General features: G+C 37.4%; 1 protein-coding gene and 4 long non-coding RNA genes across 6 annotated transcripts; all 5 read left to right on the forward strand.

Annotated features, from left to right (window-relative positions):
• Nucleotides 1-443: 443 nt before the first annotated feature.
• LOC116722615 (uncharacterized) lies at nt 444-2,680 on the forward strand. Its single transcript, XR_004339798.1, has 7 exons — nt 444-598; nt 783-836; nt 1,050-1,077; nt 1,215-1,283; nt 1,373-1,502; nt 1,614-1,717; nt 2,456-2,680. It is a non-coding gene; the product is annotated as an uncharacterized LOC116722615 (long non-coding RNA).
• Nucleotides 2,681-4,773: 2,093 nt separating this feature from the next.
• LOC116720653 (L-rhamnose-binding lectin SML-like) lies at nt 4,774-6,811 on the forward strand (the record flags this gene model as incomplete). Its single annotated transcript, XM_032564035.1, has 5 exons — nt 4,774-4,795; nt 5,003-5,065; nt 5,153-5,285; nt 5,390-5,493; nt 6,460-6,811. Coding segments are annotated over 5 exons (348 nt in total), but the record flags the coding sequence as incomplete, so codon positions are not given.
• Nucleotides 6,812-9,653: 2,842 nt separating this feature from the next.
• LOC116722623 (uncharacterized) lies at nt 9,654-10,668 on the forward strand. The gene is made up of 5 exons (XR_004339799.1): nt 9,654-9,813; nt 9,998-10,051; nt 10,261-10,288; nt 10,426-10,494; nt 10,584-10,668. It is a non-coding gene; the product is annotated as an uncharacterized LOC116722623 (long non-coding RNA).
• LOC116722634 (uncharacterized) lies at nt 10,663-11,892 on the forward strand. Its single transcript, XR_004339804.1, has 3 exons — nt 10,663-10,714; nt 10,826-10,929; nt 11,668-11,892. It is a non-coding gene; the product is annotated as an uncharacterized LOC116722634 (long non-coding RNA).
• A 2,586-nt stretch (nt 11,893-14,478) lies between these two features.
• On the forward strand, nt 14,479-16,023 carry LOC116722642 (uncharacterized). 2 transcript variants are annotated; one of them, XR_004339808.1, is made up of 3 exons: nt 14,479-14,497; nt 14,602-14,705; nt 15,672-16,023. It is a non-coding gene; the product is annotated as an uncharacterized LOC116722642 (long non-coding RNA). The 2 variants fall into 2 exon arrangements; XR_004339807.1 differs by lacking the exon at nt 14,479-14,497 and having other exon boundaries at nt 14,518-14,705.
• The last annotated feature ends 461 nt before the right edge of the window (nt 16,024-16,484 follow it).

Below are 16,484 nucleotides of genomic sequence, written 5' to 3' on the forward strand. Positions count from 1 at the left end.
TGAAATTTGTCCACAATCTGACAAAACTGAGAAAAAGCAAATTCAGAAGGAATCGTTAGCTCCAACATGTTTCCAGAGATATTAGTAAGGTTTTAAATATTGAACTCATCCAAGAGTAAAATAACTGGGATTTCATAGAGCAGATAAAGACATTAATGGTTTATGATTCCTGTATAAAACCAGAGAGCAGATGGAGACGGCTGACAGAATCACGATCCACATCAAGGCCAAGAATCTTTGTTAACAGAAAATCCCACCTGGCTGCTGCAGCCAGTAACTAAAACCCAACTGGGTTTTTCCATCCCAACATTTTCAGTCTGGTGTACCTGCTAGCCTGGCTGGGGGCTATAAAGAGATGATCAGTGATTTATCAACAGGAATGAGGAGAAAAGGCTTCAGGTGTGACACACCCATCACCAACCTGAACTTCTGCTCAGAAAAACTCAACAGGCTGAATTGTTGCCTGGATAAAGACATTTTGTTCCTCTGTCAGATCATCAGTGAAGGTTTATAAACCCTCCATTCCCTGGTTGAAGGCACACTGCTGCTAGTGAGTCCTGCTGCTGCTGCTGCTGCTTGGATTCTTCATCACAACAAGGTAAGATTTGACTTAAAACTGGAAAATTAATAGTAAGATTAAGTCTTGCAAAAAACTTTATGTTCATATTTATTAATTCAACTGTGCCATTTAGTTCAGCAGATTGTTGAAAATATTTCAGCAAATCATTGAGTTTTTCTCAGTCATATCTCAGAGTAACTGAATGTTTCCTATTTTCATACAGATGAAATTCGTCCTTTTTACTTTGTTCCTTTGTGGATTCGTCCTGGAAATCAATGTGAGTGAAAACCTTCTCTTCTCTTTGTGGTTTGAATATCTGTTGTTAAAAACATTATTTTACTGGTTTTATTTAGCAATTATAGTTTTCTTGTCATTCAAATTTTAACCAGATTTTAATTTGATGCTTACATCTCTAAGTAGCTTGAAGTAAAAATCCTGCCATTTCTATTTGTGATTCATTTTTTTTTTTTTTTTTTTTTTTTTTTAACAGGCTGGACGTGGTTTTCAAAAACCGAAAAGTTAGTTTTGCAAGTTTTAGTATGAACACAAGATTATTTAATCTAAAATTATGAAACATAAATATTGCTTTAGGTCATGGATAGCTGAACTTTTCAGTGTATTGATATTAATATGATCTGAATCTCTCATATAACAGAACCAAGGTCATTTGGAGGAATAAGAACTGCTGTGGCATGTGAGGGATCAGAGGCTCACTTATCGTGTGGTAAGGTCACTGGTTTTACTGGTTGTTCTGGAGCATTACACCATGAATACTTTCAGATTTCCAACATTTCGTCTTCTGTCTTCCAACAGCGCATGAGGATATATTTGTGATCAGTGCTATATATGGACGCAGCAATCGGTTGACGTGCTCCGTTGGGATACCTGCAGAGCAGACGAAGAACACTAATTGTGCTACGAGGGCAGAATCCGTGTTTCAGAGGTACAGAGCTTCAATCTTTCCTAAAGGGTTTTCTAACTGGATATTAATTAATAAATCCAAGAAATGGCAAATCACAATTTCTAGGAAACTGACCTTGATGTGAATCCGCAGATGCGAGGGGAAATCAACGTGCAATATCTTAGCCAGCAGCTCTGTGTTCGGAGATCCCTGTGTTGGGACCTACAAGTACCTGGATGTGATATATCTATGTTAAAGTGAGTTTATGGTCTAACTTCACTAAAATATTTCTAAAATTCAAGAACAACATTGAAAAGCATTAATGTCACATTTGTTTTATTCAGCTGATTTAAATTTCCTTTTTTTTATCTTGAAGAAACTCCATTAGTAGCAGCTTTACCATGTTTTTAACCTGATTAACAAACCCAGCTTTTCAATTAGGAAATTAATTAGGTGAAATAATCTTTTTAGGATTCTCAATTCATCCATATTTCCAAGGTTTCATTTTTTATTTTTCATTTTCATTCATATTTTGTTTTTTATATGTATTTATTTTATTTATTAATTTGTTTATTCCTGTTTTTTGATTCCTCGAATTTCTTTCTTTCTTTTTTAAATAAAAAACGTAAGCATCCCATAATAAAATATCAAGACTCAGAGTTTGGTTGCCATGGCGATCCTGTGGAGCAGGTTTTGTCCGAACTCTGTAGTCTGGTTAAAACTTTTCCCTCATCCGCTTTAATGTTCCAGTCCAGCTCAGTAACACAGTCAGTAGCACTAATGCCTTGCAGCAACAAGGTCCTGGGTTTGAATCCTAGCCTGGGTCTTTCTGCATTTACTTAGAAAGAATATATTTAATTTTTACACCAAAGACAGAAAACCAGCCTTGACTCTCCAGAGGCCTTGTTGCAGCTTTAGAACTGGTGATATTTCACTTTCTGATGTCTAAAATGCAGTCTGCTGAAACGATATTGTTAATATTTCCATGTTTTCAGTTCCATCTGCAACTGAATGAAGCGACGATCAGATCTGCTGTGCTGAGGATGAAATGCATCATAATCAGTAACATCTACAGACGTTGTGATCCACTGATGTGCAGCTTCATCTGTCTTCAGTTCCTTTTTATGTTTACTTAGCATTTTATTTGTTTTTCTTCTCCAATCTTCATCTTTTTTTGCTTCTATTTCAACTTTCCTCAATAAACCTGACTTGCATTTACATTTTGCTCAGTTTGTTTTGCTTTGTTCGCTACAAACAGCCTGATGGGGACGAAAACTTTGACAAACTCCTTCCAAACTATGAAGGTAGTTTAAAAACTGTTTCCAGCCTGAACAGGAAGGAACATGTGGAGGAAGTTGGTTGAATGTCTGTGAGAACGCTGCCTGCTGTCATCTGGATCAGATCAAGATGGCCGCCAACCAGAAGTGACACATTTAGGATGTTTTTTTGTTTACACACAAAAACTAGCATTTTTATTTTTGCCAAACGTTGCATATACTTTCACGCCATTAGTTTTTACCTTCCATATTTAATGTGGTCATGGTTGGCTGAGGTTTGTGGGGCTTATTTACAAAAATGGAAAAAATGCTTCATCCGACCTCCAAACTTTAAAAAGTTCCTAAAACATCACACTCTCATTCAAATGAGCTCAGATTTTTAGAATGCTTCTTTGGATTGTTCTCAACATTTCATACACTCCTATGTTTGGCCATATCTCCATATGCCTCACTCTGGGTTTTTTCACAAGTTTGTACTTAACACAAATATCTGTATCTTTCTCAATCCTTTGACTATCCTAACTAAATTGCTCCCAATAGTGGGACATGTCAGCCTTAGTTATTCTGCAAAGTTTGGCAACAGTCAAATTCACATTTATCTTGGGCAGCAGCATGTCTGAACATGAACATATTTTAGCCTCATCTAACTTTATCTAAGGGGAATTCCAAGTTTAAATGAACCTTATAAGCTATAATATTTATTTGACCATAGTAGGATTTGTATTTGGTTTATATTTCTGTTTTGTCTCATTTCAATTTCATTCCTTTCTGCATTAAATCCTCTTCACATTCAACAGATCCTTGTAGGAAGTAATGCAAGACAGTTTAACTGACTGAGATCATCAATAAAGCACTGATGTACATTTCAACAGTACATTGCACCCAGTATACTGTTGCACATTGGCACTGTCCTGATGGAGAAAACAGGATGCGTTCAAGAACAGCTGATCCAAACGGAGAGTTCTCTACATCATCACAACAGCTGATAACCATGGAACCAACTGGACAACAACAACTGCACACTGCTGCACAGCAGATAACCAACCAGCTGGATATCTGACATGTGAAGAGACCAAACTAGCTCTACACCTGTCGTTTCCCAGAATGCATCTGGCCCCTACCAGTAATCTGCTTTTACAGTATGGCTGCACTTTACCCTGAGTGTTGCTAGTGAAACTGAATCAAAAACATGGATACTAAAAATAAATTCATACTGTTAATTTTATAAAATTTTAAAGAACATTTTTACAGTTACTTGAATCATCTAAGCACAGCACTGAAATATTTCCATAATCTGATAAAACCTGACACATTCCTGCCTCACCCATCACCAACCTGGACTTCTGGTCAGAAAACCTCAACAGGACGAATTGTTGCCTGGATAAAGACATTTTGTTCCTCTGTCAGATCATCAGTGAAGGTTTATAAACCCTCCATTCCCTGGTTGAAGGCACACTGCTGCTAGTGAATCTGGTTTCTGCTGCTGCTTTGATTCTTCATCACAACAAGGTAAAATTTGACTGAACAAACCCAAAAAAAGCTGCTTACAATTCTGTTCTTCTAATATATGTTATGATAAATTCTAGTTCTGATTCTCAGAGACATGAAAACTTGTTTCCATCATGTTTATATTGATGGATGAAATGTATGATTTGGTTCAGCAGCTTGTTGAAAATGTTGTAGAAAATCATCTAATATTTTGAGTCATATTTCAGAGTAACTGAATGTTTCTTATCTTCATACAGATGAAATTTGTACTTTTTACTTTGTTCCTTTGTGGATTCATCCTGGAAATCAATGTGAGTGAAAATCTTCTCTTCTGTTTGCTGTTTAGAAAATCATTTGTTAAAAATCTACATTTTGTGTTTTTATGTCTTTATTTTGACTGTATGTGAAACAGGCAGTGAAACACAGAAATGTGTCTGTATGAACAGCAGATAAACGATGATAACGTTATCTTCAATCAACTCTAAAAACTTTGAAGACAAAAAAGTTTTTAAAAGTAATTATTTTTTATATCTGTCTCTCTTGGTTAACAGGGAAAAAGTTCATCAGGAGGTTTGTGCTTTAATCTTTCTGGTGTTTTGAGTTCACAAGGTGGCGCTGCAGGTTTTAGTATGAAGACAAGCTGGGCATGAAGGCTGATGTTGAATGTTCATCATTTATTGGATCTAAAACTGTTAAACATGAATTTATCTTTAGTTCGTGGGTGTTTGGACTTTTCTGTGTCCTGATATGAATATGATCTGAATGTCTCATATGCAGCATGCCTCCCAGAGGAAAAATCCCTTGTTGCCTGTGAAGGAACAGTGGCTCGACTCCACTGTGGTAAGGTCACTGGTTTCACTGGTCGGTTCTGGAGCATTACACCATGAATACATTCAGGTTTCCAACATTTCCTCTTCGCTCTGGCAGAAGAAGGTCAGGCTATCTATGTGACCAGTGCTACATACGGACGCACTGATAAGAAGACGTGCAGCGCTCGTAGACCGGCCGACCAGCTAGAGAACACTGAATGCTTCACATACGCAGAGGAAGTTGGTGAGAGGTACAGAGCTTCAGTATTTCCTGAAGGTTTATCAAACTGGATGTGAATGAGTGAATGAGGAGGACTAAGAAAAGCAAATCGCTGACTTTGATCTGAATCCACAGATGCAACGGGAAACAGTGGTGTAAAGTCAAAGCCAGTAACTATGTGTTCGGAGATCCCTGCTATGAAACCTACAAGTACCTGGAGGTGGAATATATTTGTTACGGTGAGTTCAGGCTCTCACTTCACTAAAATCCTTCTCAAAACAGGAACAGCTTCAACAAGTTGGTGCAACACAAACAGCAACTTTATGGATGTTGTTCCTGCTCATTTGAATGTTGTGCCTTTTCTAAACAAAAAGCCATCAGTAGCAGCTTTATTCACTTTCTTCTTTAGCCTGATTAACAAACCCAGGATCTTAAATTGGTAAATAATTAAATACATACAAATTTTGTTTTCCTTAAACTTTAAAAAATACTCTGTGCTAAATTCAGTTGTTATTTTTATTTATCTCTTTGTTTTTGTTTCCTTTGACTCTTTTTTAGTTTAAAGATAGAAATCACCATAATGTCATAAAAATTATTTCTTCAGGTTTGGACAACCCTGACCGCCCTCCTCATGAGACTGTCTTGGTCAGAGGCTTCTCCAGACTCGCTGTAATACAGACTGCTACAAGAGATCTCTACTGCCGAAAGCCATCAGCATCTACACTGTAAAATCTAATTAGTTATCAATAACTCAAAAAGCATGTAAACTGACTGCCCTTAACAAAACAAGTACATAAAAGTACATATTTTAAGTTGCACCAACTAGTGCATCCTTTGGAGAGTACACTTACAGAGGAGTTAAAGCAGCTCAACCCATCAAGCACTTAAATCAAGAGCCACCTGCCTCAAATATCTATGCATAAATCAAAACAGGTTCCAATCTTCTGAGTCCAACTCCAAAAATACTTTATTGATTCCAAGTGGAAATTAAATGTTGTTGTAACTTATTAATTCAAATTCTTCAGTTCTTCTTGATGCTGACGGCTGTTGACAGGAATGATCTCCTATAGCAGTCTGTATCACAGTAAATCTGAAGAAGCCTCTGACTGAACACACTCTTTTCCCAAGACAGTCTGAAGAGGTTGTCAGGGTTCATAGTTTCTTGATTTTATGAATAATCCTCTGTGCATCATCATCATGTCCAGAGGTTCCCCAGTCGTGCCCAGAATAGAAGCAGAAGTCGCCTTCTTCATCAGGATGCTGATGAAGACTCTGGTGCTGCTGCCCCAACAGATGATGGCTGAAGACAACAAACTGAGAGAAGATCTGCAGCATCTTGTTGAAAACCTGGAAGGATCTTAGCGTCCTCAAGAAGCTGACAGAAAATAATCTGAATTACAATTAAACATAACAAATAAAGTAATATCACAGATTATAGCTTTGAAAATCTTTTTATTTTTCTTCCTGTTGTATCAAACTTAAAGACAGTTTTTCTCTCCAACTGCTTCTCTTTGTAAACTTCTTCAGCCAAAATAAAACAAAAAGCTGAAAGAGGAATATGTACATGTCCTTACTTTAAATAATTAAGTTTTTAAGATTAACAATGTATTCCTCTCATTTCACAGGAGCTAGGCTGGTAGCTGAACTCTGCTGGCAAACACCAAACTGTTAGCAAGCAACCCTTGTCAGTGTTTGTAGTTAGTAACAAATATATCCATGAATGACTTTTTGTTATTTCACCTTCAATGAAACGCTGGTAAATACAAACTGAATGTTCCCATAACTGAGTGGCTCTTAGATGCTCATGTGAGAACTTAGCAAGCAGGTTATGTAGAAGTCACTGGGGCCACGACCAAGTGGAACTGGGAGAACTCAGAGTACAATAATCCACATGAACATCACATCTAGAAGTGGATATTAATGAATAGTTCTACATCACCCAGTTCTACAGTCATTCACTGAGAGAACAGACTTTAAACTACTGCTGGTAGTTTATAAATCACTGAACGGATCAAATATCTGCTGCTGCAGGATCAACCTTCCAGACCTCTCAGCTTCTGTTTCTGGTTCTGCTCTGGATCAGAACCAGAACCAAACATGGAGAAGCAGCATTCAGCTTCTATGCATCACAACTCTGGAACCAACTTCCAGAAAACTTCAAAACAGCCAAAACACTGAGTACCTTTAAGTCAAGGCTAAAACCCACCTGTTTAAAGTTGCTTTTAACCATAATGAATGGAACACTGATCAACATGAAATTGATGATTATTGATGATATTGATGATCGCTCTGTTTTTATGACTTTTTGTTTTTCTGTTTTATGATGTGAAAAGTTCTTTTGGTGAAATGTGCTATACAAATAACTTGATCGATTGATTTGCAATAGACCACCAGAAGGCCCAAAACTCTGATAGTAGTTTTATGTTTTGATTCCTATATAACAGAAAACACATGCGCACACCCACACGCCCACCGCACCCACACATGCGCACGCACACACACACAAATACATGCCCACACATGCACACACACATATGTTTGTCTCTCTATCTTTGCAGGGACTTTCCATTGACTTTGATTAATTTCTACAACCCAACCCTAACCAAAACTCAATACACATCCTAGTCCTAAACCTAACTCTTAACCCAAAAACACAATTTCCCCTTGTGGGGGCCAAGTCCTGGTCCCCACAAGGGGCAGTGTCTCCACAATGTAATATGTGTCAGGAAAATGGTCCCACAATGCATCAAATACCTGCTGCTCACACACATGGTTGCGTGTGTGTGTGTGTGTGTGTGTGAACCAGGTTTTTATGTGTTCATGGGAACCTTTCGTCCCTCTACATTGTGGGGACATCTCTTGGTCCCCATGAGGTAAAATGCTGATTTTGTGTAACAGTAAGGTATGTGATGGTGACTGAATGCTTGGTCTGTCAATGAAACACACACACACACAGACACACACACACACACACACAGGCCGGTCTGTCAGGATCTCCCAGGCCTTTTTCTCTCCACAGTTCGCTCCTGGGCTGCTGCATTATTAACATAAGAAAAACTCCAGAGGACAAACAAATCTGGGTATTTAAATCTTATTTCTGAAAAGTAAAGAAAAGACTCACATGTTAGTTTTGCTTACGGCAGTAACTCAGGATTGTGCTCCTTGTGTTAATGGAGTGTGTAAATGGCTTTGCATTGTTCAAGAGCCTTTACTTCACTGAGGAGCTCAAGTAGTTGAAGAAAAACTCCAAGGAATCTTTAAAATAACGTGCAGAACGGCCAGGTCCACTTTAATTGTGACCAGAGTGAGTAAGGGGAAGGGCTGGGGTCAGAAGGAGGTCAATCCTGAAGCTACTTCTTCACATTTCTGATTATTAGAGCTTATTTAACCTTTTGCTGTTTCCTGGTTGTCAGTAATGTTAACGTCAGGCTTAAGGTGTTAGTTTGGAAAAACCGGTTGGATTTCATGCTGTTGCTAAACAAAACTGTTCTTATTCTCCCTGAAATGTTTGCCTTTAAACATTTTATCTTTGAGAAGAAGCTCTTATCATTAGATATCACACCATTCATACAAGATATTTATGCCTAAATCTTAATCCGTTTGTAGTTTATAGCATGTTGCTGATGCTTATGGGGATCTCATTCAACATAAATATTCATAAACATAAACATGAACCTCCAGTCCCAGACAAAGCAGCACAGACTCTGGTGCAGAAACATCCACATCACATTTACAGATAATTTTCTCTCTGTGCTTTTCCAGAATCCCAAGGCCTTAGAAACGACTTAGGTGACCATTTCCAGACTCAAATAGCAAAGATTTATTTCTTCTCTCTTCCTAAATGTATTTACATCATGGCATGATAAATAAAGCTATATTTCAACAAAATCTATAGAGAGGATTGAAATTAATTCATCATTTAAAACAGCATTTTGTAGTTACTGGAATCAACTTTGCATGACACTGAAATTTGTCCACAATCTGACAAAACTGAGAAAAAGCAAATTCAGAAGGAATCGTTAGCTCCAACATGTTTCCAGAGATATTAGTAAGGTTTTAAATATTGAACTCATCCAAGAGTAAAATAACTGGGATTTCATAGAGCAGATAAAGACATTAATGGTTTATGATTCCTGTATAAAACCAGAGAGCAGATGGAGACGGCTGACAGAATCACGATCCACATCAAGGCCAAGAATCTTTAACAGAAAATCCCACCTGGCTGCTGCAGCCAGTAACTAAAACCCAACTGGGTTTTTCCATCCCAACATTTTCAGTCTGGTGTACCTGCTAGCCTGGCTGGGGGCTATAAAGAGATGATCAGTGATTTATCAACAGGAATGAGGAGAAAAGGCTTCAGGTGTGACACACCCATCACCAACCTGAACTTCTGCTCAGAAAAACTCAACAGGCTGAATTGTTGCCTGGATAAAGACATTTTGTTCCTCTGTCAGATCATCAGTGAAGGTTTATAAACCCTCCATTCCCTGGTTGAAGGCACACTGCTGCTAGTGAGTCCTGCTGCTGCTGCTGCTGCTTGGATTCTTCATCACAACAAGGTAAGATTTGACTTAAAACTGGAAAATTAATAGTAAGATTAAGTCTTGCAAAAAACTTTATGTTCATATTTATTAATTCAACTGTGCCATTTAGTTCAGCAGATTGTTGAAAATATTTCAGCAAATCATTGAGTTTTTCTCAGTCATATCTCAGAGTAACTGAATGTTTCCTATTTTCATACAGATGAAATTCGTCCTTTTTACTTTGTTCCTTTGTGGATTCGTCCTGGAAATCAATGTGAGTGAAAACCTTCTCTTCTCTTTGTGGTTTGAATATCTGTTGTTAAAAACATTATTTTACTGGTTTTATTTAGCAATTATAGTTTTCTTGTCATTCAAGTTGTTAACCAGATTTTAATTTGATGCTTACATCTCTAAGTAGCTTGAAGTAAAAATCCTGCCATTTCTATTTGTGATTCATTTTGTTGTTTTTTTTTTTTTTAACAGGCTGGACGTGGTTTTCAAAAACCGAAAAGTTAGTTTTGCAAGTTTTAGTATGAACACAAGATTATTTAATCTAAAATTATGAAACATAAATATTGCTTTAGGTCATGGATAGCTGAACTTTTCAGTGTATTGATATTAATATGATCTGAATCTCTCATATAACAGAACCAAGGTCATTTGGAGGAATAAGAACTGCTGTGGCATGTGAGGGATCAGAGGCTCACTTATCGTGTGGTAAGGTCACTGGTTTTACTGGTTGTTCTGGAGCATTACACCATGAATACTTTCAGATTTCCAACATTTCGTCTTCTGTCTTCCAACAGCGCATGAGGATATATTTGTGATCAGTGCTATATATGGACGCAGCAATCGGTTGACGTGCTCCGTTGGGATACCTGCAGAGCAGACGAATGAACACTAATTGTGCTACGAGGGCAGAATCCGTGTTTCAGAGGTACAGAGCTTCAATCTTTCCTAAAGGGTTTTCTAACTGGATATTAATTAATAAATCCAAGAAATGGCAAATCACAATTTCTAGGAAACTGACCTTGATGTGAATCCGCAGATGCGAGGGGAAATCAACGTGCAATATCTTAGCCAGCAGCTCTGTGTTCGGAGATCCCTGTGTTGGGACCTACAAGTACCTGGATGTGATATATCTATGTTAAAGTGAGTTTATGGTCTAACTTCACTAAAATATTTCTAAAATTCAAGAACAACATTGAAAAGCATTAATGTCACATTTGTTTTATTCAGCTGATTTAAATTTCCTTTTTTTTATCTTGAAGAAACTCCATCAGTAGCAGCTTTACCATGTTTTTAACCTGATTAACAAACCCAGCTTTTCAATTAGGAAATTAATTAGGTGAAATAATCTTTTTAAGATTCTCAATTCATCCATATTTCCAAGGTTTCATTTTTTATTTTTCATTTTCATTCATATTTTGTTTTTTATATGTATTTATTTTATTTATTAATTTGTTTATTCCTGTTTTTTGATTCCTCGAATTTCTTTCTTTCTTTTTTAAATAAAAAACGTAAGCATCCCATAATAAAATATCAAGACTCGGAGTTTGGTTGCCATGGCGATCCTGTGGAGCAGGTTTTGTCCGAACTTTGTAGTCTGGTTAAAACTTTTCCCTCATCCGCTTTAATGTTCCAGTCCAGCTCAGTAACACAGTCAGTAGCACTAATGCCTTGCAGCAACAAGGTCCTGGGTTTGAATCCTAGCCTGGGTCTTTCTGCATTTACTTAGAAAGAATATATTTAATTTTTACACCAAAGACAGAAAACCAGCCTTGACTCTCCAGAGGCCTTGTTGCATTTTTAGAACTGGTGATATTTCACTTTCTGATGTCTAAAATGCATTCTGCTGAAACGATATTGTTAATATTTCCATGTTTTCAGTTCCATCTGCAACTGAATGAAGCGACGATCAGATCTGCTGTGCTGAGGATGAAATGCATCATAATCAGTAACATCTACAGACGTTGTGATCCACTGATGTGCAGCTTCATCTGTCTTCAGTTCCTTTTTATGTTTACTTAGCATTTTATTTGTTTTTCTTCTCCAATCTTCATCTTTTTTTGCTTCTATTTCAACTTTCCTCAATAAACCTGACTTGCATTTACATTTTGCTCAGTTTGTTTTGCTTTGTTCGCTACAAACAGCCTGATGGGGACGAAAACTTTGACAAACTCCTTCCAAACTATGAAGGTAGTTTAAAAACTGTTTCCAGCCTGAACAGGAAGGAACATGTGGAGGAAGTTGGTTGAATGTCTGTGAGAACGCTGCCTGCTGTCATCTGGATCAGATCAAGATGGCCGCCAACCAGAAGTGACACATTTAGGATGTTTTTTTGTTTACACACAAAAACTAGCATTTTTATTTTTGCCAAACGTTGCATATACTTTCACGCCATTAGTTTTACCTTCCATATTTAATGTGGTCATGGTTGGCTGAGGTTTGTGGGGCTTATTTACAAAAATGGAAAAATGCTTCATCCGACCTCCAAACTTTAAAAAGTTCCTAAAACATCACACTCTCATTCAAATGAGCTCAGATTTTTAGAATGCTTCTTTGGATTGTTCTCAACATTTCATACACTCTATGTTTGGCCATATCTCCATATGCCTCACTCTGGGTTTTTTCACAAGTTTGTACTTAACACAAATATCTGTATCTTTCTCAATCCTTTGACTATCCTAACTAAATTGCTCCCAATAGTGGGACATGTCAGCCTTAGTTATTCTGCAAAGTTTGGCAACAGTCAAATTCACATTTATCTTGGGCAGCAGCATGTCTGAACATGAACATATTTTAGCCTCATCTAACTTTATCTAAGGGGAATTCCAAGTTTAAATGAACCTTATAAGCTATAATATTTATTTGACCATAGTAGGATTTGTATTTGGTTTATATTTCTGTTTTGTCTCATTTCAATTTCATTCCTTTCTGCATTAAATCCTCTTCACATTCAACAGATCCTTGTAGGAAGTAATGCAAGACAGTTTAACTGACTGAGATCATCAATAAAGCACTGATGTACATTTCAACAGTACATTGCACCCAGTATACTGTTGCACATTGGCACTGTCCTGATGGAGAAAACAGGAGACATTCAAGAACAGCTGATCCAAACGGAGAGTTCTCTACATCATCACAACAGCTGATAACCATGGAACCAACTGGACAACAACAACTGCACACTGCTGCACAGCAGATAACCAACCAGCTGGATATCTGACATGTGAAGAGACCAAACTAGCTCTACACCTGTCGTTTCCCAGAATGCATCTGGCCCCTACCAGTAATCTGCTTTTACAGTATGGCTGCACTTTACCCTGAGTGTTGCTAGTGAAACTGAATCAAGAACATGGATACTAAAAATAAATTCATACTGTTAAATTTATAAAATTTTAAAGAACATTTTTACAGTTACTTGAATCATCTAAGCACAGCACTGAAATATTTCCATAATCTGATAAAACCTGACACATTCCTGCCTCACCCATCACCAACCTGGACTTCTGGTCAGAAAACCTCAACAGGACGAATTGTTGCCTGGATAAAGACATTTTGTTCCTCTGTCAGATCATCAGTGAAGGTTTATAAACCCTCCATTCCCTGGTTGAAGGCACACTGCTGCTAGTGAATCTGGTTTCTGCTGCTGCTTTGCTTCTTCATCACAACAAGGTAAAATTTGACTGAACAAACCCAAAAAAAGCTGCTTACAATTCTGTTCTTCTAATATATGTTATGATAAATTCTAGTTCTGATTCTCAGAGACATGAAAACTTGTTTCCATCATGTTTATATTGATGGATGAAATGTATGATTTGGTTCAGCAGCTTGTTGAAAATGTTGTAGAAAATCATCTAATATTTTGAGTCATATTTCAGAGTAACTGAATGTTTCTTATCTTCATACAGATGAAATTTGTACTTTTTACTTTGTTCCTTTGTGGATTCATCCTGGAAATCAATGTGAGTGAAAATCTTCTCTTCTGTTTGCTGTTTAGAAAATCATTTGTTAAAAATCTACATTTTGTGTTTTTATGTCTTTATTTTGACTGTATGTGAAACAGGCAGTGAAACACAGAAATGTGTCTGTATGAACAGCAGATAAACGATGATAACGTTATCTTCAATCAACTCTAAAAACTTTGAAGACAAAAAAGTTTTTAAAAGTAATTATTTTTTATATCTGTCTCTCTTGGTTAACAGGGAAAAAGTTCATCAGGAGGTTTGTGCTTTAATCTTTCTGGTGTTTTGAGTTCACAAGGTGGCGCTGCAGGTTTTAGTATGAAGACAAGCTGGGCATGAAGGCTGATGTTGAATGTTCATCATTTATTGGATCTAAAACTGTTAAACATGAATTTATCTTTAGTTCGTGGGTGTTTGGACTTTTCTGTGTCCTGATATGAATATGATCTGAATGTCTCATATGCAGCATGCCTCCCAGAGGAAAAATCCCTTGTTGCCTGTGAAGGAACAGTGGCTCGACTCCACTGTGGTAAGGTCACTGGTTTCACTGGTCGGTTCTGGAGCATTACACCATGAATACATTCAGGTTTCCAACATTTCCTCTTCGCTCTGGCAGAAGAAGGTCAGGCTATCTATGTGACCAGTGCTACATACGGACGCACTGATAAGAAGACGTGCAGCGCTGGTAGACCGGCCTGACCAGCTAGAGAACACTGAATGCCTTCACATACTGCAGAGGAAGTTGGTGAGAGGTACAGAGCTTCAGTATTTCCTGAAGGTTTATCAAACTGGATGTGAATGAGTGAATGAGGAGGACTAAGAAAAGCAAATCGCTGACTTTGATCTGAATCCACAGATGCAACGGGAAACAGTGGTGTAAAGTCAAAGCCAGTAACTATGTGTTCGGAGATCCCTGCTATGAAACCTACAAGTACCTGGAGGTGGAATATATTTGTTACGGTGAGTTCAGGCTCTCACTTCACTAAAATCCTTCTCAAAACAGGAACAGCTTCAACAAGTTGGTGCAACACAAACAGCAACTTTATGGATGTTGTTCCTGCTCATTTGAATGTTGTGCCTTTTCTAAACAAAAAGCCATCAGTAGCAGCTTTATTCACTTTCTTCTTTAGCCTGATTAACAAACCCAGGATCTTAAATTGGTAAATAATTAAATACATACAAATTTTCTTTTCCTTAAACTTTAAAAAATACTCTGTGCTAAATTCAGTTGTTATTTTTATTTATTTCTTTGTTTTTGTTTCCTTTGACTCTTTTTTACTTTAAAGATAGAAATCACCATAATGTCATAAAAATTATTTCTTCAGGTTTGGACAACCCTGACCACCCTCCTCATGAGACTGTCTTGGTCAGAGGCTTCTCCAGACTGGCTGTAATACAGACTGCTACAAGAGATCTCTACTGCCAAAAGCCATCAGCATCTACACTGTAAAATCTAATTAGTTATCAATAACTCAAAAAGCATGTAAACTGACTGCCCTTAACAAAACAAGTACATAAAAGTACATATTTTAAGTTGCACCAACTAGTGCATCCTTTGGAGAGTACACTTACAGATGAGTTAAAGCAGCTCAACCCATCAAGCACTTAAATCAAGAGCCACCTGCCTCAAATATCTATGCATAAATCAAAACAGGTTCCAATCTTCTGAGTCCAACTCCAAAAATACTTTATTGATTCCAAGTGGAAATTAAATGTTGTTGTAACTTATTAATTCAAATTCTTCAGTTCTTCTTGATGCTGACGGCTGTTGACAGGAATGATCTCCTATAGCAGTCTGTATCACAGTAAATCTGAAGAAGCCTCTGACTGAACACACTCTTTTCCCAAGACAGTCTGAAGAGGTTGTCAGGGTTCATAGTTTCTTGATTTTATGAATAATCCTCTGTGCATCATCATCATGTCCAGAGGTTCCCCAGTCGTGCCCAGAATAGAAGCAGAAGTCGCCTTCTTCATCAGGATGCTGATGAAGACTCTGGTGCTGCTGCCCCAACAGATGATGGCTGAAGACAACAAACTGAGAGAAGATCTGCAGCATCTTGTTGAAAACCTGGAAGGATCTTAGCGTCCTCAAGAAGCTGACAGAAAATAATCTGAATTACAATTAAACATAACAAATAAAGTAATATCACAGATTATAGCTTTGAAAATCTTTTTATTTTTCTTCCTGTTGTATCAAACTTAAAGACAGTTTTTCTCTCCAACTGCTTCTCTTTGTAAACTTCTTCAGCCAAAATAAAACAAAAAGCTGAAAGAGGAATATGTACATGTCCTTACTTTAAATAATTAAGTTTTTAAGATTAACAATGTATTCCTCTCATTTCACAGGAGCTAGGCTGGTAGCTGAACTCTGCTGGCAAACACCAAACTGTTAGCAAGCAACCCTTGTCAGTGTTTGTAGTTAGTAACAAATATATCCATGAATGACTTTTTGTTATTTCACCTTCAATGAAACGCTGGTAAATACAAACTGAATGTTCCCATAACTGAGTGGCTCTTAGATGCTCATGTGAGAACTTAGCAAGCAGGTTATGTAGAAGTCACTGGGGCCACGACCAAGTGGAACTGGGAGAACTCAGAGTACAATAATCCACATGAACATCACATCTAGAAGTGGATATTAATGAATAGTTCTACATCACCCAGTTCTACAGTCATTCACTGAGAGAACAGACTTTAAACTACTGCTGGTAGTTTATAAATCACTGAACGGATCAAATA

Source organism: Xiphophorus hellerii, chromosome 1, assembly GCF_003331165.1.
Source record: "Xiphophorus hellerii strain 12219 chromosome 1, Xiphophorus_hellerii-4.1, whole genome shotgun sequence".
NCBI classification, from domain to species: Eukaryota; Metazoa; Chordata; class Actinopteri; order Cyprinodontiformes; family Poeciliidae; genus Xiphophorus; species Xiphophorus hellerii.